The sequence below is a fragment of the Wolffia australiana genome, chromosome 16 (genome assembly GCF_029677425.1).
Source record: "Wolffia australiana isolate 7733 chromosome 16, ASM2967742v1".
In the NCBI taxonomy this organism is placed as follows: domain Eukaryota; kingdom Viridiplantae; phylum Streptophyta; class Magnoliopsida; order Alismatales; family Araceae; genus Wolffia; species Wolffia australiana.
The window spans coordinates 12,873,150-12,894,042 of record NC_135850.1 but is presented as its reverse complement, the minus strand read 5'-3'; the positions used below and the strand labels follow the sequence as shown (position 1 = coordinate 12,894,042).

At 40.3% G+C, this 20,893-nt stretch overlaps 1 protein-coding gene across 3 annotated transcripts; it reads left to right on the top strand.

Annotated features, from left to right (window-relative positions):
* The first annotated feature begins 2,568 nt into the window (after positions 1-2,568).
* LOC144713869 (ARM repeat superfamily protein) lies at positions 2,569-7,756 on the top strand. 3 transcript variants are annotated; one of them, XR_013584177.1, is made up of 9 exons: positions 2,570-2,794; positions 2,876-3,217; positions 3,338-3,419; positions 4,362-4,510; positions 4,632-4,745; positions 4,976-5,107; positions 6,046-6,159; positions 6,387-6,477; positions 7,343-7,756. XR_013584177.1 is itself a non-coding variant. In XM_078588589.1 (8 exons), the coding sequence occupies exons 1-8, from the start codon at positions 2,741-2,743 to the stop codon at positions 6,420-6,422; spliced, it is 999 nt and encodes a 332-aa protein (XP_078444715.1). In that variant the 5' UTR covers positions 2,569-2,740; the 3' UTR covers positions 6,423-6,615. The 3 variants fall into 3 exon arrangements, 2 of the variants coding, with proteins under 2 accessions (XP_078444715.1, XP_078444714.1); XM_078588589.1 differs by lacking the exon at positions 7,343-7,756 and having other exon boundaries at positions 2,569-2,794; positions 4,386-4,510; positions 6,387-6,615; XM_078588588.1 differs by lacking the exon at positions 7,343-7,756 and having other exon boundaries at positions 6,387-6,615.
* The last annotated feature ends 13,137 nt before the right edge of the window (positions 7,757-20,893 follow it).

The following is a 20,893-nucleotide window of genomic DNA, read 5'->3' as shown; positions in this document are numbered from 1 at the left end:
ATGTATGTACGTACGCACATATTTATTTAAGTTGTATAGGGAGAAAATAAAAAAATCTAGAGAGAGAATGATAGAAATGAGTAGATAAAGAGAAAGGTCAGTGGAAGTGAAGAAAAAGCAGAGGAAATGATGGATGGGGACAATGGATAAAATGTAGATATATGTTCATGTGTTTATGCTCGTGGCTTGAGCCCCTACTGCCACTTCCTAAGCTCGCATCCCTATTCGTTGCCAGAATCAAACATTTTTATCAATTATGAAAAATGACAAACACTTCAAAAGACTTACATCAACCAAGTTAAACAAGTAAAATCCTAGAGAGCCTTGTCAGGTTGGCTAGCCGCATGTACATGACATCCATAATGAGGTAAGAGACAAAATGATGATATTGATTGATACATGGGCTTGCTCTTCTATCATTTCCCCATTTCTCTCTATGATATTTTGTCCTATTTTCATATTCATTGAGGGCTTCATCATTTTGAATTCATTACTCCTCTTCAGATGTGAAACTGTAGGGATTAGCAATACAGGATGTGGTGCACTCCTCTTATTGCTCCTTTGAAGCTCATGACCAAAAATGCTAAAATCTGGCCCAATAACCCAAAAAATTGCTTTAAAAACCACATGAAATAACCCATTCCATTGATAATCATCCCATTTCATTCCCATAAATTTCTACATACATGGGACATGACGAAAATCAGAAAAGCTGCATCACATATTTATAAATTTTCATCGTTGGACACAAAATAGGGTTAGTAAAAAATGCCTAAGATATGCATAAATTTTTGTTGATATGGAATTCATAAATATTCAAATCATATAGTTAATGACATGATAACTTTAGGATTTAAATGCTTAAACCCAAAGTGAATACATGTATTATGGACACATTTATCATGTTATCACTTTTTTCTCATTTGTAAGCTAATCAATCTAGTGATGCAGATAGTTCCTAGAACATGAAAAAACTTTTGCGTGTTCTGAATTTTCCATGGTATCTTGTTATCGATTGATGGGGACTAAATTAGTGGCATGCCAGGGAACAGAACAAAAGAGTTCAATCATGTGTGAAATGGTATTTGAAATGAAATTTCATAGAAACTAATTAGCGTAGAATAATTTAATACATTCTGAGGTTAAACTTATTGTTCTTAATTGTCCCAAGGGGGCTCAAAGACCCAAGCTAAAGCCACACTGCCAATGCAGGGTTGGGCACATAGTTGTTTCACTTATCACCTACAAATTATTAGTCTCACACTAATTCTACAAGAAAAACACCAGATTAACCAGATTAATCTTCATACACGTGAATATGAATCTTCACCGCTCCTAAAGTAGCGCTTGATTCTGTCCCTTCTGCTCATAAACACTCTCACTCATATGCTCCCGTCTTATTAAATGCTATAAAGTCAAGGTCGATAAAAATAATGTTTTTTAACATCAAATGTTATCTTTGGATAAATATTTGCCAGAAAACATTATGTTATTCACATAAAATGAAGGGGCTACCGATTGATTTAGTAGCTTCCAGTGTAGTAGTACACAATAATCTTCCCAAGGTGCCCTTTGGGATTATTTGACAAGCCCATTATGTAAACATAATCTCGTAAAGAAGTTATGTTAAGGAGAGGAGAGAGAAGGGAGAGAGAGAGAGATAATAGGGGGAGAGATAGAGAGAGGGTAGGAGGGAGAGAAGGAGAGAGGGGTAGAGAGGAGAGAGGAGAGAGGAGAGAGGAGAGAGGAGGGAGGAGAGAGGGGAGAGGAGAGAGGAGAGAGAGAGAGAGAGAGAGAGAGAGAGAGAGAGATGAGGGAAAGAGATAGAGAGAGGGTAGGCGGGAGAGAGAGAGAGAGAGGGGTAGAGAGGAGAGAGAGACAAAAGAGGGGAGAGATAGAGAGAGGAGGGAGGAGGGAGAGAAGAGGGGAGAGATAGAGAGAGGAGGGAGGGAGAGAGAAGGGGGAGAGAGATAGAAAAAAGAGGGGGAGAGATAGAGAGAGAGGGATAGAAAAAGAGGGGGAGAGATAGAGAGAGAGGGATAGAAAAACGAGGGGGAAAGATAGAGAGAGAGGGATAGAAAAAAGAGGGGGGAGATAGAGAGAGAGATAGAAAAGGGGGAGAGATAGAGAGAGATAGAAAAAGAGGGGAGAAATAGAGAGAGAGGGATAGAAAAAGAGGGGAGAGATAGAGAGAGCGGGATAGAAAAAAGGGGAGATATAGAGAGATAGGGAGAGAGGGAGAGAAAAAGAGGGGAAGAGATAGAGAGAGAGAGGGAGAGAGGGAGAAGGGAGAGAGAAAAAGAGGGGGAGAGAGAAAAAAAGAGGTAAAGAGAGAGAGAGAGAGGGAGAAAGAGAGGAAGAGAGAGTGGAAGAAGGGAAGAGAGAGATAGAGGGAGAGGGGAAGAAAGAGATAGATAATATAAGTAATTCATTTTACTTCTTTCGGTAACAAAATGTTTAAATTTGATCAACCCAGAAATTGATGAAATCTGACTATCCCTAAAGTCAAGGCCACTGTTACCTTCCAATTATGTTCAAAAAATAAAGAGAAGTAAGATACAGTGGTCAAAGAGACGAAGAAAACCATACTCCCAGTGCACAATGTTCAAACGGCAAAATGAGGAAAAAACATCATCTTTTTGATTCCACTCAAATTTATACGGGGTTTATACCAGAACCCATTTAATCCGGTTGATTTCTCGCATCTCAGTACAAGAATTTCCATCTGTCGATCTTCCTCATGGCGTCGGAGCTGGAGGAGCTTCTTGGGTTCTTGTCATCTTCATCCCCGCAGGTGAGAACGCTCCTCTCCAACCCAAAATTTCCCCTCTTCGCCTCTAATTCCTGCAAAGATTTCTTTTTTGGGGCGATTCAGCTGAGAAAGGGCGCAGTAGAAATCGTCAGTGGGCTCACAGGCTCCGAGGAAGGCCTTCGCGCTCTTGTCGCCTACGCAGACGTTGCCATTCCCGCTCTTCTGAACCTTCTTCAAGATTCAGTATCGGGGAAGGAAGTTCAAGTGGCAGCCGCCGAGGCCCTTGTCAATCTCTCTCAGGATGAAGCGGTCTGCGAGAAACTCGCCTTTCATGGAGCTGTCGCCGTCTCCGAGGGCATCATCTTCAAGCCAGAGCGGCGATGCGATAATGCCCTTTCTCGCTTGCTTGTCATGCTTCTTGCCAATCTCACCCAGATTGATTCCGGCGTCCTCGCGCTTCTCCAGGCGTGTTCTTCGTCTCTTTTAATCGTATACTGTTTGTTTAAATCGGAGGATTTCTTCTCAGTTTGGTTGTAGAAAGTTCGGAAGATTTCAATTCTGTGTAGAATATATCGATGGCTGCAGGTGGGAGACGAGAAACTGGAAGGGCTGTTCATCTCCAAGCTTGTGAGATCTTTCTGTTCATCATCGGTTGAGGAATCATCTGGTAAGATTTTTTCACCTTTCCATCTTTAATTCCCTATTTATTTAATTTGCCTAGTTTTACTAATTTGTTCCTCTTTTTCTTTAAGTTTCATCTGAGCATCTGGATTCGAGATGTTTGAGGGTTTTATTATCTGTCATAAATGCATGGTTTAATGTAATCGGCAGCTAAATGACTGGGGTTGCACATAAGAAGATAGTCTTGCAATGAAACATACAATTTCCTTTCATATTTCTTAAATGGCTCCAGAGTTTGTAGGTCGAGGATGAACTCATTATCGCCATTGCCATCATCATTATCATTCTAAAACAGACCAATAATGATCAGTTTTATCGTCCTCACGTCATTATCATCAAGTATGAGAACCTTGTGGCGGCAAAGAACGCAAGGCCATTGCGGCAGTACAAGAAGGCCAGCCATAGCAGCCATGTCATCACTAACCTGGTGAGAAGGCGGGTGACTGCCGCAGATCAAGGCGGCAGCAGACTGGCAATGCCGTTTATAGTTCTTCTTCTTTTTGTGCATGTGAACAGATTTGAAATTCCTTCTTGGATTCACGTTCTGATTGCGAAACCGAGCATATTCTACCATCTCCTATTCCTGATTTGCCTACAGAAAAATTGATGCAACAATTACTTAGTCATCCTAGTTGCTCTTGATGACAGTTTCCTCATCATTATTCTAGTTGCCGATAGGTGACAATTTCTATGACGGTGACAACTTTGTCATTGGCGTTGTCATCGTGATATAGATACATGTCGAGGACAGTATCGACGATAGACCTCTCTTCATTGCCGTCATCGAGGACAGTGAACACTTTGTGCGCATGTATGAAATGTGGGCAACCTCAAATCTCTGAATTGTATCATTCTTCTAGTTTAAACTTATTGCCAGATTGTTCTGGCATTTATTATCTTTTTCATTTTTTTTTCTTATGATCTGTAGACGAGGATCCCTTTGATCATGTAGGATCAATTCTTGTGAACATATCAAAGGCAGAGGCAGGGAGGAAGATCCTTCTTCATCCCAAAAGACGACTTTTGAAGCAGATTGTGCAGCAAATGGACTCAACGAACCCGTTGCGCAAAAAAGGGGTGTGTTTAATAATTTCAGAAATTTGGATAAGTAAATGTTTTAAGTATTTCGGTTTCTAAAATGTACATTTATCATATATTTTGAAGAACAATAAAGTGAAAAATATATTTCCTGTCAAAGGTTTCTGGAACCATTCGCAATTGTTGCTTCGAAGCTGACAAGCAAGTGGAGAATCTGCTTCTAATGTCAGAATTTCTCTGGCCTGCCCTGCTACTGCCCGTTGCTGGGAAGAAGGTAAAGTTAGGCACTACAGTATGTAGGGTTTAGGGTTTAGGTTGCAACACTTTATTTTATGTTTCTTTGAATACATCTATGTGATGGAAGGGTTGATATTCACTAACTCTTGATTTAATCTGTGAAAACCCTAAATTTAATTTTGTGGTTCTTATTTCTTTCTCTCAGGGAATGGGAAATTTTTTAAGGTTTAATTCGTTGGCTCTTTATTGGATTCTTTCTCTGATCAGATTTATGGCCAAGAGGACACATCCAAGATGCCTCTCGAGCTCGCAAATCCGCTAGAGATTGAGCGAGAAGTCACTGATGACCCAGAGATCCGCATCCAAGCTCTAGAAGCCATCTACCTGATCGTTTTGCAGGTAAACTATTATTCTTTTTATTCATTTTAATATGTGACAACTACTGTTGAACTCCGTAGGGGAGGAAATTTTTAGAAAGTGATAGAGTGATAAATAAGCAGATAGAGAGATAGAGTAAGATAGAAAATGTTGTGAAAGAGAAAAGCATGATAAGAGAGAGAAAAAAATAAGAAAATAATGGTGATAGAAAGAGAGAATGATGAGATACAGAGGCAAAAGAGGAGATAATTAAAAGAGTGTGGCAGGGGGAACCTGATAACTCCCTTTAAAAATCTATCATAGTGTGAAAATATGGAGCCAGCATCAGACGTGGCCTGGAAGGTGTGATTTTCAAAATAAAGATTGGTGGGAAGCGTCTCCTATAAATAGTGAACGAGGGATGGTCAGTAGCCGTTCAGCAGTTCTTTTCAAGATCTGGCAGTTGCCGTGGTGGAAGCTTGGAGATTCTCCAGTTCTGGACAGTAGAGGGCTGATCGAGGTCGATCTCTATACTCTTTGAGAGAGGGACCAGTCCAGATCTCTCTCATTCCTATTGATCTCTGCGTTATACTCCTTTATACAGTATATCTGTAGAGAAAGAGATTTTTTGGTGAACATTCTATTTTCGGTATATTTTGGCAGGGGATTCTCTGTTATCATTGCTTAGATAATACTCCAATTCTGACAGTATAGAATTCTAACAGAACCTCGCGAGGCTGGGAATCAGGCAGAGGGAGAGAGGGATGAAAATTGAATAAAGTAGAGGAATCCAACCTCAAAAGCAAATGATCTCTGAGAAAGTAGTAGTACAGAAATACCCTTCTAACAATGACAAATGTGTTAATTTATTTAATTAGTCTTCTTTCCGGGCCAGTGTTTCAATATTTAATTTTGTATTTTAGTTTTTTTCTCACTATAGTTTTCTATTGAATTTATTTTTTTCGATGATTATTCTGCAGGATACAGGTAGAAAGGCTTTCTGGGGCGTCAATGGCCCACGGATTCTCGAAGTTGGATACCAAGACGAGGAAGATCCACGTGTAATGGAGGCCTATGAAAGAGTTGGCTCCCTGGTAATATCCGTATCTTTGATACTTAAGCACAAAAACCGTTTATTTATTCCTCTAAACCACATTTCTTGGATTTTCTCAATGCCAGTTTGAATACTCCTGTGTCCATTGTAGAATCGAAATTTGGATAAACCAAATTGACTGTCAAAAAGGGCCGAGATGTCCCAAGGCAAATCATATATCTTTTTCGGATCTTTATATTTTCCTAAGCTCCTGGTGTGTTCTTGCAGTTGGTTACAGGCGGCGACGAGGCGGGGGACCAGTAAATTATATCAGCGCATGTCTTCTGTCCGATAATTTCTTCAAAAAAAATCTTCTCTGGTAATTGTAGGTCATAAAGATTAGTGATATTTTTTGAAATTGTTATATTTCTTATTTTTATGCTGTCTGTTCAACATGTACTTAAAATTTTTTCTTGATCACTAGAGAAAGAAAACATGCCCTGAAGTATCTTAATTACTTTTACTTTAGCCGCTTGACTGCGTGATTCTTCATTTATTATTGGGCTCAATCCCATCTAGCATGTTTCAAAAAAAAAATTGATTCAAAAGCAAGTTTCAAAATAGTACTCCAATTCTAGAAGTTTATGATGAATAATGACTGGTAGATCTGCTAATGTTCATGAAATCTACCTTCAGTTGCCTTGAAGAAAAATATCTATTTAGAGTCCACATTAACATTTTTTGTATCACATGTGATATGAAAGTGACTTTTTTGTGATTGCGTTTGGAGCATGGCTACATCCAAGTATGATTGCCTTTATTTCTTTACCGTAAAAATGTTTTAGCTACAACAGAAGTATTGCATTTAAGATGAGACAGCTGCAAGAATACCCCAACTCTCTCAAAAATAATTATTATACACATGATGACATTGATGTCTTTGTATTTCTTTTGTACTCCTATAACATACATTCGAGTAAATGGCATATTTGAAAATGATCAGGGTTGCTCAGACCATTAGCCTCATTGAATCAGACAGGAGTAACTATTGGTTTGGCCTGCTAAATATATTTGAGTTTACTAAACCAGATAGGACATTCTTAAAGATAAATTTGAGATGTTCTCTTCCACGATCAATCTTTAAGGAAATTCAGTAAAATTTTGCTTATTTTAATCAGTACCTTAATCTTTTAAGAGGTTGACTTTGAGATATGGGACATGCATGATGACACTGGCTTCTGCAGTGAGCCAGACGATCCCGGATTTTCGGCCCGAGGGCACTAAGTCTGGGACTACAACTAACCTAAGACATCTCCACCTGACACCTAAGGAGTTTCAACACCGCAAGGTTAGGGTTCTGTTATGGTTGCAGAGCCCTCTATATTTTCATCATCATGAACCATGATGACAAATATATCGACAAGGACTATGTCACTAGGTAAGGATTGACAAAGGAAGATGCACCAGCTTGAGGTCAAGCTGGTGCTGATGGAAAGGAGTATTGATACAAACCCCAAACTTTGAAAGTATTTTTTCATTTCATATCTTATGATCTCTCTGTGAATGATATAACCCTCCTTGTTGAAGGGCAATACTAAACCATTGTTCTAAAGTGGTTCTTCCATGAGCATGTCCACCAGATGTAGTCTTGCCGGTGACATTCAGTTTGTTTAAATCCCATCTTCTTGGGAACATCCACTATGCAATCTCTCATCTTCCTCTTACCAACGTCCATCCTGCTTATATCTCTATCTTATACCCCTTGTCTGATACAAACCATCTAAGTTTATATCAAACTCCATCCTGTGATGCAAATAATGTAATACATGCATAACTAGGATATTTAAATTTCAGTATGCGTTTTATGCTTACTTATCTTAATATGTTTTATGAAGCTTTCTAATTGATTCTTGACACTTCTTCATGTACTTCTCTCAAATCCAAATCGAGACAAGGATTCAAGTAAAATTTGTTGCATTTTAATTTTGATTACCAAAAACACGATGATAAACTCCTATGTCCATAGAGATCTTATGAAATCATTGATGTCTTGATAGAGCTTTAAGTACTTGAAATATCTCTCTACTATACTAATGCAAGTGTTGACATCTTGCCTAAGTTCATATATAATAGATAAAATTCAGGGAGAGGAGGCTATTATTCTTTGAACTATTATTATAGGATGGTCTAATTAGAACGCCTCTTGCGATTTTTTAAAATGTCATTTTTTCAAGTTAAAAATTTATCTTTAGTGTATATTTGCATGTAGGAGACCAGAAAACGGGATGAAGAAAATATCCTGGCTCAAAGTCTAGTAATTTGAGAAGATCAATATGGCCTTACCAATGCCATAGAGACATGAAAACATAATAACTATTATAAAGGTTTTAAATAAAGGTAACATTGGGAGTATCAATGTTGAACCTCTTAAATGTATGATAAGAAATCTAAACATTTTAACGGTATATTTAAGATATGATGTTTATTGGGATTATTTAATTCATTAATGATTTTGTATGTGATTTTTAATGCCCACGAAATTTGTCTGAATGAACAAAGAATACAAAGTCCAGAGGGGAAGGTATACTTAGATTAAAAGAAGCTTTGATAAATAAAGTCATATTCATCTTAATCACCTTTGTAACATTCGTCTTCACATAAATTGACTTTGTAATTTTCACTTAACCTCATATCCTAAAGTAGCACATGTGATTCTGCTTTACACAAATGCCCTCTTTTAGTTTCATCTAAATCATTACATAGTCGTGTATCTAGTATTAGCCTGTTAGATAAGATTATGTGCCAACACAGATATCAACAACTCAAGATATGAATCCCTATAAAGGTCAACTGTGCCTATATGTGATTACTATCCTAATACCCGATATGATTACAAACATCTTTTTCTAGAGTAGCCAGAAAGGGAGTATAATATACCAGAGCATATTTTAATTAATCGAGTTCCTTAAGTTCTCTAACCTTCCTGGGGGGTACTGTTTGTTGAAATCCCAACTGTATGACAAGTGATCGTTGTGGCAATCATCACAGGCAGCTTTTTGCCACATGCCACTATCAAGTCACAACACCAAGAACACTGGGACCAGCGAAGAGGACACTGCTTGATACATAATAAATGGGGCTCCCACCCAACATCTGAAACATGGATCACCACATCGATCAGGAAATGGGTGGTGCTTAGATTGTAATGGTCTTGGATGAACGAGCAGAAGAAGATGAGAATAAGATACTCCTAAGGCAGATAAATTTGGATTCCAACATTACATTCAACTAATGTGTTTAAATTTCAATTGTCGGTACAAGGTACAATTATATGTTTCTTAATTATTTATTTTTATAACCTCTACTAAAATCACACCTTTTGAAGCTTCATCCAACACAAACACACAAAGAGCCAATGTCTCTTAACTTATATGTATAATATATAGTAAGATAAATCCCCTATGACTCTCACACTAGTTTTTTAGAAACCTGCTCCTTGTGTTATTCAATTTAGTGTCTCCACATTAATGGCCACGGAATCGGCCATTAATACAATATGAGTGGGACTAGATATTTCAATGTCTTTCTTGGCTACCCTTTGAATAGAAGGATATATAACATATTTTTGAAGACTAGTGATTGAATATAATTGATCTCATCATAATTCACTTAGAAATATGATGCATTTATGGACTTAACTATAAGAACTAGACAAGTATTATATGAATTATTGTGATCAATGAATATTGAAAGAGATTTTGAATGTGCTATTGGATTTCAATCCAAATTAATTTCTATCAACGAGGTGCCTAGCTGTGTGTTTTAGGAGGTACAAAGGGCTTCACTAATCCTTCATATCACTTCTTTGAAGTCAGTTCCATGTGCATAAAATCTTTCATACATGTGATACACCCAAACTGACTTAAATCATGCTTACCTATCAAACTCTTATCAATCATCCTACTTAGAACTAATTAATTGGGAAACTTTCAGAAAATGTTCTTTATACTATTTCCAATATCTTGGCCAATGATTTCATTGCATTATCCTCCTAGACTTAGTCCCCTCTTATGATGAGGTAAGATTCCATATTGAATACACAATTAGCTTCGTGAAATGTTACTAAGACTAAAGCCTAAGACTTTTTAGAATCCAGTCATTGGGGAATTATAGGTCATATTTAAGATAGCATTGGAGTCTCAAGTCTAAGGACAACTTCCACAACCAAGACATTAATCAAGCTAATATGGCTACAAGTTTGTGGGCACTTTATATGGTCATACCTGGCCTAAGAATTGGATGATAACTATTTTATTTTGACAGTCTAAGAGATGTTTAATTTCAGTTAAAGGAAGTTTGTTGGTGTATTCTTTATCACATTCATAAAAGGAATTTTGTTTTGTTGCTTCAATATTACTTAGCTTCTTTCCAAATGTTTTCAGTTATCAAAATAAAATAACCTTAGTGTCTCCAAATTTTCTTTTTTCTAAAATAAATCATATCTCCTTAGTGTCTCCACTCAAATGGTTGTGGGATTAACCATCCTCATCATATATGCTGAAGTGTACATTCAGATTTAGATAGTGATATTTTATCCTGATATTTTGATGTCAATATCAAAGCATATAAGAATAATAATTTTTAGGATACATGTTCAAACATATGTAATCATTTTATTTTCTAGTCATAATTCATGATGGATATTATGTGGCTATCAAGCCAATCGCACCAACATGTTTATTTAAGTTCATTAGATAAAATATTATGTTCATTATTATTCTAGTGTGATGTTTATAATGAAGTCCATGAATACATGCAATGACCTAGTGAATTATGATGAGATCATAATACAGAGATCACTAGTCTTTAAACATGTATTCTAAATATTCCTATTCAATGGATAGTTGAGATGGACATCGAATTATCCAGATAGAATAGCACTAATTGATCCTACTTATACGATAAGTATAGCTTATCCTATGGCTATTAGTGTGGCGACTCTGGAACAGATAGTGAGTTCTCTTTAGAGAAAGAGTTCATTGAATTGAGCTGTATGAATCCCTAAATAGTATTATACCTGAACGTCAAACAGGTAGATTCATGTCACGATTGTATAGGTGATCCCTTGACCTGAGACGCCAAGGACATCTCGTGGATGGAATACATTTTGACTACTACTTACGGTACTCTGATCATGGGATTCAAACATAGCTCGGATGTAGTAAGAAGCTCACGGAGATGGTTCAAGACGGGATCATTCGCCATTGGTATCAGAGGAAATTGACTCATGGAAGATGATGCAGAAAATTCCTGGCCAGGGTAGTGAGGATATTGGAGAAGAAGTTCTCCAATGATCCCCGTTACACAGCAGTACTAATTGAATGACAGATTAGGGTTTGACGATAAACCATACCCTGAGTCATTCAACAGTCTCGCGCGGATGATGGATTATACATTTATGATAACCAATGACAGTAAAGGTTCCATGAGAGAGTTCAGATACCACTATGTATCTTCTGGAGAGCGAGGTGTAGCTTGGCACCCCACGAGCAGGAAACTTAACCTATCGATTGGGTTAAATTGATCCTTAGTTAATTAATCTTTATGTTGATATAGTTAATTGATAAGGTTGGCCAGTTATTTTTACTGGGGCCCTTAAGCTATTAATTAGAATGATACATGGGCCTAGAGGGTCACATATATAAGATCTTAAGGGTATTGGTGGATATATTTTACTTTGTAGGGTTTTTGATAAAAACTTATGTAAAATATAAATAGGGAAGGGGCACTTATTTCAAGCACCCAGGCCAGCTAGATTTGAGAGGCCCCCTTTCCCCACTCTTCTTTCTTCTTCACTCAACCAAGTAGGTGTCTTCATGGTGAGAAGATCTTCAAGATTTTGAAGGAGAGTTGAAGAAGAAGAGGTGGAGATCCAAGCGCCAAGTGATCACGTGGATACTTCTAGAGGCCGGACACGTGAATGGCTTCAGAGGGATCTCAGAGCGGCAAAATCAAGGGTGGAACAAGTTCACCACAAGGTACATTTGGTGTATTATTTAAAGATTTATTATTTCAAGATTTATTCATACTCTTCCGCATCATGGAAACCAGTTTTTCCATGGTTTAACCAAGGCACAAAACGCAAGCATTCACACGTCAGTTCACAGATTCATGGAATTAATTATAAAACACCACATGGAAATAATACATAATACACAGTATAATTTTTATTGTTAAAATTAAAGGAGACCTGGATGTCTGATTGGCTTGTAGGTCACATAAGCATTTTAATAAAAATAGTTTATCTGAAAAGGTTGATCAGATTATTTTATAAGAGTCAAATAGGCACCAGTGAGATAGGGGATCAAGGAAATAAAATACAAAGTCAAATAATACATCTCAAACTTATATAGATTATATATTCCTTGCCTTTATTTATTATCAGTACAAAAACCTTAAAATTTTTAATAATTTTGTTATAGCATTCAAGTTACTACCTCCATTCTATTTGTATATCAGGAAGCTTGAAATATATAATAATGTTAATTTAACATTAAATTATGATCCACATCCTATTGTGGTAATTGATACACCATATCCCAAAATAATCTAATAGTTGAATAGGAATTTATAATCCTTGGAGGAGATCAATGAATATATCGGTGAATGATAAATTAAGTTAAGTTTTACAGAAGCAGGTGTTAGAAAGGAAAAGGGATCTAAGAAATTACTTGATCATATTTGAGATAAACATAAAAACATTCACACATTTCCAATTTGATTAAGGGTGATATTTCAAAGTTATTCGAAGTATTGTGCACAATTTATTCAAGTTATGTGCACATTTCTTTATTTGACGAGTATGAGGATTTATTTGGAAAAAATAATATAAATAGGTATGTGTATTTATAAAAATCATAATATGTAATATCTAAAATAAACTTCATAAATTGATGTATATTCCATATTTTATATATTTTTGGATATTTTAGAGACATCAGGCTGCCCATCATGATCTTCGTATTATTTTGAGTCTGTATCTATTTTATCTGATTAATTATGGTGTTTGGTTTTATCACACCTAAGATAACTTTGTTAAAGATTGGTATATCTAATAAAATGATGAACTCATATTATTAATTGAGAAATTTCATGAGATAGATGATGGCTCTACATTTGACTAATAACCAATTTAGTCTCAAATAATTCTCCTGAGTTTCACAGAAAAAGCATTTCAAAAGTTTCATACATAATTTTTTATATTCTCTCAGATATATTTTCCATAAAAATATGATATTTGGTGGTATCTCACTCTGGAGATTTTAAATGAATGTATTTATTACATATTTTTTTAGCTCTTACATTCACAATTGGACACTTTTCATCATAAATATTTTGATATAGTGATATATTACGTGACTTATATGTTTTGTACAAATTATTTATTCATCATTTATCAGTGTTATGTATTGTTAAAATATTTCATTGAGGTCACCATCAGTTTCCTCTGTGTTCATGAGTTGCAAGCATAATAACATAAATCTATCTTTCACTATTTTAGGGCATTTTCATGAATTAATTTAATTAATTTTTAATTTCAAAATATGACTTAATGATTTTAAGAAAATAAATCACCAGACCTGTCTAATTGTTCCAGGATGCCAAAAATGGGTTGGAGAAGAAAGGAGAGAGGTGGAGCCAGATCTAAGAATCTGGTGCAATCACAGATCATGGTGTATCATTTTTTATAAATTTTAAATATTGAAATAAAATGCATATGGGGGCTCAGGTTGTGGTCCATCCAGACTATCCCTCTCCAAAATTGTTTAGAGAATATTATCCATCAAACGATCCTCATGTAAGCTAAGAATAGCTACTAATAAATACACCACTTCAGGAAATATTTTCAGCACCCTTCCATGGACTCTGAATGTTTCATAAGTAGAAGTAGAATCTGACCAGGTTGTTGGCATATGTTCAGAGTATATCAGAAAATGATTAAAACAGCACATGCCTCGTGAGAACCAGACAGTAGGTGTCAAAATATCTATAAAAAGAAGAGAAATAAGAAAGAGGGAGGGGAGAATCATATAAATAATGGAACGAGTGGAGAAAATAACTAAAAAACTAAATCAAAATGTTAGGCAAAACTGTCAATATGCAATACATATCTTCCCCATTCTTTATTCATCCTTAAACATACCTATAAGTGGATGGCCTTAAGAAATAGCTTCTAGAATCATCTTCCCTGCCTGAAATTTAAAGAATGAAGCCATTTAGTTTTTTTCTTCAGTTCAAGAGTGATTTACAAAATTTTGTTGCCATTATGGGCAAAGATACTTAAATAAAGAGGCTTGGGGTTGGAGTAGTAGTAATCCCATGATTTACCTCTGTCCATAGTGCATACCCTCAACCAGAAATCTATATTTATGTAGTTGTAGCTATTAGGTTTTAGAATAGTTGTTCTCTTTACATTCACAAATAATACTTATCCCTCAAATCATTTACTATATATCCTTGTCTCTACAATTCTATATTTGCATCTATCATCCTATCCCAATACCTCTCCAAATATCTATGCTTAAACCTAATGTTGTTCTCACGTGTTGATGCATGATGATGTTTAGGACATCGTCCGGTCAGTACCGAGGTGATGCTCATACACCTGGAGATAGCGTGGACGTCGTCAAAGATGTAGTCCATCGATGTGGCCCTCTGGAGATGCGTCTACGAGATGTGATGCAATCATAGGGGAAGTATGTGCAGGCGCCGACTCGTGGGGTTCGTTGGGCTCCGTGCTCCGGGACGGGCGACTGATGACAGTGATGGTGACCTCCTGACCCTCGTTGGAGTGATGATGGAGTCTACGGTGCTGAACGGGTTAAACCGTTGGTGCTCTCATGTAATGGGCGGGCTCAGCCTGTACCTGTGGAAGACGCTTGTTGGATGCTCTTGTATTTGTGTATACTCTCACCTAATCTATCCTGAGTGCGGTGGAGTGCAATCAAAAAGGTACGGCAAAAGATAGATTAACAACTAGGCAAGGGGAGCGAGGTACCTCTTCGGTGACATCGTCCAGGAGTCGTCGTCTTTGTCAATGCAGAGATACCAGCGGCGGGGTCGGTGGAGCTGTGTTGGAGGTGGCACGGCATCGCTCAACTAGCGGCGTGGTATTGCTCAGGAGCGGTGACATAGGAGCAGAGTTGGAAGAGTCGAAACGTGCGGCGCGATTGCGAGGCATGGGCTTGCCTCAGACAGGGCAATGGGCCCAGACTCGTAGGTTGGCGGTCGAACGGGTCGATGTAGACGAACGGGTCACACACGGCACGACGGGAAGAGTGACGTTGGACGGTGGGCCAGACAGGCTGGCACAGGCAACGACATAGATGACGGTGTGAGGCGGCGACACGGTGATGGTGGCAGTTGGCGACCCGGTCAGCAATGGTTGTCGGCCCGACATCGATAATGGTCAACGACCTGGCAGTGACAGCGGTCAACCATCTGGCAGCGACGGCGGTCAGTGACCCAACGGCAGCGGGGGTCGAAGATCCAGCTGCACCAGTGATCGATTCCCCGATGTGGCCGGCCTCGACTACCTGGGAACAGATCTTTCTTCCTCTGAATCTAGACTGACCCGACAGTGGCAGAGGCAGCTTGGCAGTAGCGGACAGGGACCTGGCTGTGGAGGCGGTCGGTGATCCGAAAGCAGCAGGGTCGGCCTGGCGGTGGCCTTGGGGTGACGACCTCTAGTGGTGCAGGATGGCGGTCCCCTAGACGATGCAGGGCGGCAGGGGGCGGTGGCCCTTCGGGGCGGCGCGGGGCAGCGGCCCTTCGGGGCAGCGCGGGGGGTGGCCCCTCGAGGCGCCGCCGGGCGACAGCCTTCGGGGCGGTGCGGGGTGGTGGCCCTTCGGCACGGTGCAGGGCAGCGGCCTCGATACGGGTCGGTGGCCGGCGCCGACGTCCTTCCTCTCTCCCTCTTCCTTCTTTCTCCTTCTTCTCTGATGGAGCGCGTCCGGACAACGAAAACGAATTTTCAGTGGAGCCATCATCGTCGACAGCACCATCACCGCCGGTCCGTCTCCAACCCGACCGGCACGCCAAAGCATCTGTGAAGACACCCGGGGTTAAGTACCCCGTCACGCAAAAGCATCTATGACAAGGTCGACAATCCGTGACGGAATACATCGAGGCTTTTGAGGAATGCCTGATGTTGTGCCGGTTCGTGGAGGACCTGCGAATCGTCATTGGCATGTTTGTTCACGGGCTTCGACCGACCCAGCACAACGAGGTGCTTAAGTGCAATCACATTGAGGTCGACGAATCCTATCACATCGTAGAGCACCTAGAGCATCCAAGCAAGGAGACCGTTACACACGCTACCCCAGCACCACATCGGACCACCCCGCTCGGATCACTCCATTCGTGTCCGCTCGGACTTCACAGAATGCCAGAGGGCAAGGAAATGCCCTGGTCACTTCAATGGGATCAGCAACACCGGCTCAACTCAAGCCATCATGATTGGCACCACGGCACCACTGTGAACCAAACATATATCACGTGTTTTAAGTGCCAAGGGAAAGGGCACCGAGCAAGTCAGTGCGCGTCATCGGCACTATTGATTGATGTTTGAGACGTTGACCCTGACCAGATGGGCGAGATGGAGCCCCTTCATAAAGGCGAGTATCGTGTAGATGAGGAGTTCGCACAAGAGTACAAAGAACCTGACGGATGAGTCAAGTACATTCAGATCACTGACCCTAGATCGACTCCACCACCAACTCCCCAATCCACTGGCCGTCAGTTGGCCAATATCGCAGTAGATCACCCCAGCACTAGTGGATCACTGCCACCACCTCAAGCTGCCCCCACTTACTCGACCTGCACCTATAGTGCAACGGTCGGACCCGATGGCTGATGCGACCCTTCACACTTCAATCTTCTATACCTATGTCAAGATCAGAGACAAGGTATGTAAGTTGATCGTGGATAGTGGGAGTTGCATCAACGTCATCTCCAATGTGATGGTCGTCCGACTAGGGTTGGCAGCCATACCCCACCCGACTCCCTACGACATGTCGTGGATTGACGCTTCATCCTTACCAGTGAAACATCAATGTCGCGTCCCGTTGAAGGTGAGCTCCTACGATGAGAGCGTCCTCTGTGACGTACTTTCTTTAAAAGTAGGAAATATTATCTTAGGCCGTCCTTGGCTATATGACCACGATATCACTCTAGCCGGAAGGACAAACACGTGTTTGTTCATGTACCAGGGACGGAAGGTCACATGGTAACCGCATACCATGAAGTTAGCGAACAAGACGGTCCCGACCAACCTTGTAGGGTTAGTGGTTGTACGTGGCACCTTGTTCGCCCGAGACTTGGGACGCGAGAGCGATGACACGCCCGTAGCTCCACGACCACCCGAAGTTGAGTCCCTCATATCGGAGTTTAGTGACATATTCCCCAACGAGCTACCGGGCAAACTACAGCCGATGCGTCACAAACAGAACACCATTGATCTCGTGCCCAGAGCATCGTTGCCGAATCTGCCCCATTATCGAGTGGAGCTGTTAAAGTACGAGGAAATTCTATGACAGGTCCACGAGCTACTCGTGAAAGGCCTCATCCAAGAGAGCCTCAGCCCGTGTGAGGTTCTCACACTTTTGGCCCAAAAGAAGGATGGCATGTGGCCTAAGTGCTGCGACAGTAGAGCCGTCAACAAGATAACGATCAAGTACCATTTTCCCATTCCTTGCATGTAGGATCTTTTTGACATGATGGATGGATCCACCATCTTCTCAAAGATAGATCTACGTAGTGGATACCATCAGGTTCGAATTCATCCTAGAGATGAATGGAAGACCGCCTTTAAATTAAAGTCAGGTTGTATGAGTGGAGGATCACGCCCTTTTGCCTCTCCAACGCGTCGAGTACTTTCCAGCGGCTCATGAACGAAGTACTCCGCGTGTTCATCGGAAATTTTGTCGTCGTCTACTTTGACGACATTCTCATATATAGTCGCACGTGAGACGATCATCTCCAACATCTTCGACAGGTCTGCATGGTTCTCAGACGAGAACAATTATACACCCACCCTAAGAAATGTAGCTTCATTACCACGGAAGTTATGTTTCTAGGATTAGCCCATGGCATCGCAGCCGACCTAGAGAAGGTCCGAGCCATCACGTCATGGCCTTCGCCGGCTAACATCCATGACGTACGGAGTTTTATCAGACTCGCCACATTCTACCGTCGATTTATACATAACTTTAGTTCTATCACAGCTCCCATCATTGACTGCCTTAAGGTAGATCCATTCAAGTGGACACAGGCAGCAAATCGAGCTATCTAATGAGTGAAGCTCATGATGACTCAGACCGTCCTTCGCCTACTAGACTTTGGGAAAGTTTTTGAGGTTACATGTGATGCATCTAGCGTCGGAATCGGCTGTGTGCTCAGCCAAGAAGGGCACCTCGTGGAGTTCTTCAATGAGAAGTTGAACGACGCAAGACTCCGCTACTCGATTTACGACAAGGAGTTCTACGGCGTCGTCCAGGCATTGAAGCATTGGAGGCACTATCTCCTCTCGAAGGAGTTTGTACTTTTCTCGGATCACGAGGCGCTCAAGTACCTTCATTCTTAGCAGAAGTTGAGCAACCGCCACACGAGATGGATCAAGTACTAACAAGATTTTACCTTCGTCATTAAGCACAAGAAGGGAAAAGATAACATCGTCGCCAATGCACTCAGCCGACAAGCGCATGTGCTTAGTGTCATTAGGGTAAAGATTATAGGGTTTTAGCAGATTCGAGAAGGGTACATTAGCTGCCCTGATTTTGGGCCTAACGTCTCGGAAATCTAGAGAGGATCGTCTCGCGAGCTCAAGGACTACGTCATCACTGACGGATACCTGTTCTACCAAAATAGGTTGTGTGTGCCACACATGTCACTATGTGACGTCCTGACTTGGGAATGTCACGCTAGAGGTCTTAGTGGCCACTTTGGCTGCAACAAGACCATAGACGCAGAAGAATATCAATTCTATTGGCCGAGCTTGAAGTGCGATGTTGGCAATATCATCACCCAATGCAGCATATGTGCCATGGCCAAACAGGTCAAGAAGAGCGTCGGGTTATACACCCCGCTACCGGTGCCCAAGAGTGTGTGGGACAACGTCAGTATGGACTTCATCATAGGGTTGCCCCGGACGATACGACAACACGACTCTATCATGGTTCTTGAAGATGGCGCACTCCGTGAATTGCGCGAAGACGTCTGACAAAACTCAGGTCGCACAATTCTTCTTCTTGGAAATCGTACATCTACATGGATTGCCCACTTCGATCGTTTCCAACCGAGACATCTGCTTCACGAGTTACTTCTGGAAGACCTTGTGGAATCTCCTTGGGATGAAAATCAAGTTCTCGATGGCTTACTACCCTCAAACTGATGGTCAAACGGAAGTAGTCAATCAGAGCTTGGGTAACCTACTTCGCTCGCCAGTAGGCAAACACCTCACGACATGGGCCTTGATCATCCCGCGTGCCGAGTTTGCTTACAACTCGGTGAATCGAACCACCGGGTTGAGTCCTTTTGAGATCGCTTATGGCCAGGCTCCTCGTCGACCCCTCGACCTAGCATCCGTAGATCCTCATGTTAGGGTTTCTGAGGATGGTCTTGCATTCACCCAACATGTTTCTTCGTTGCATAAGCATACTTATGATATAATCACAAGTCAAAATGCATTGTACAAGCAGGTTGCCGACTTGCATCGCCGACCCTGAGTGTTCGACGTGGGAGACTGTGTGATGGTGAGACTTAGATCGGAGAGATAGTCCCCCGGGATGGAAACTAAGCTACATGCTCGTTGCGCCAGTGATAAGCCGAAAATAGGGGTAAAAACTATGCAATTTTTAGCCCTTGTCATTGTGGATTTTGGCTTATGCAATAAAATTTATAAGAACTCCACTTAAGACGTATAGTGATAAGTACGAGTGTTGTATTGGTCGTTTCACTCTGATTAAACTGAATTTGATCTTCAATGAGGATCAAGTCACCCTAATTAGATGAGAATTTAGAACGGGGGTAGAAGAGTTGAGATGAATATAAGAAATATGGAGCTCTAAAATGGCTTCTTTGATCCTAATAAAAGGATCCAAGAGGTCAATTAGAGAGGTTAAAAGGGAATTTTTAATTTGAGTTTGGTTTGTTTTTGCAACTTTGATAATTCAGAACTGAAATGGGGGTAATTTAATCTCCTAAGAATTAAAACTAATTTTTTTAGACTTTTTCTTTGGAATGCAGTTGAATGCTTAGTTGAATCCCTCAAATTCTCCTCTCAATCCTAATCAGGGCTTGTACATGCCGCTCAAGCCAAGCGATTTAGAATTTCAGATCAAAACCAAGAAGAAGAAATAAGAAATTGAACTAATCTCATTCAAAATGCACAAATCCAAATACAATCAAGGAAAAAGTACCATATAACTTGATCCAGGGTGGGACTCCTCTCTGTCTTGCAGCTGTGATAGAGAACCATCAAGAATGAGCTCCCCCTCTCGAAATTTAGCTTTTATACTTAGGTTATATGGTAAAAATCACCATTTTACCCCCGTTTAGTACTTAATATTTATCTATCAATGTAGGCTGTTGATCCAACCGTACAGATAGAAAGAGGGGATCAAGACAAACAAATCCATAAAAAAATCATCTCAATCGGACTTCAGGATCAAAAGTTATTAATAAATCAATTTTAAACCAATTCAATCCATTGGATTTAGAATTGATTTATTTATTAA

Bases quoted from the DNA above. Each gene is read 5' to 3' on its own strand.
- LOC144713869 (XM_078588588.1), top strand. From the start codon at position 2,741: ATGGCGTCGGAGCTGGAGGAGCTTCTTGGGTTCTTGTCATCTTCATCC. The intron at 3,420-4,361 runs GTAAGATTTTTT...TATGATCTGTAG, and splicing joins ATCGGTTGAGGAATCATCTG to ACGAGGATCCCTTTGATCAT. The intron at 4,746-4,975 runs GTAAAGTTAGGC...TTCTCTGATCAG, and splicing joins TGCCCGTTGCTGGGAAGAAG to ATTTATGGCCAAGAGGACAC.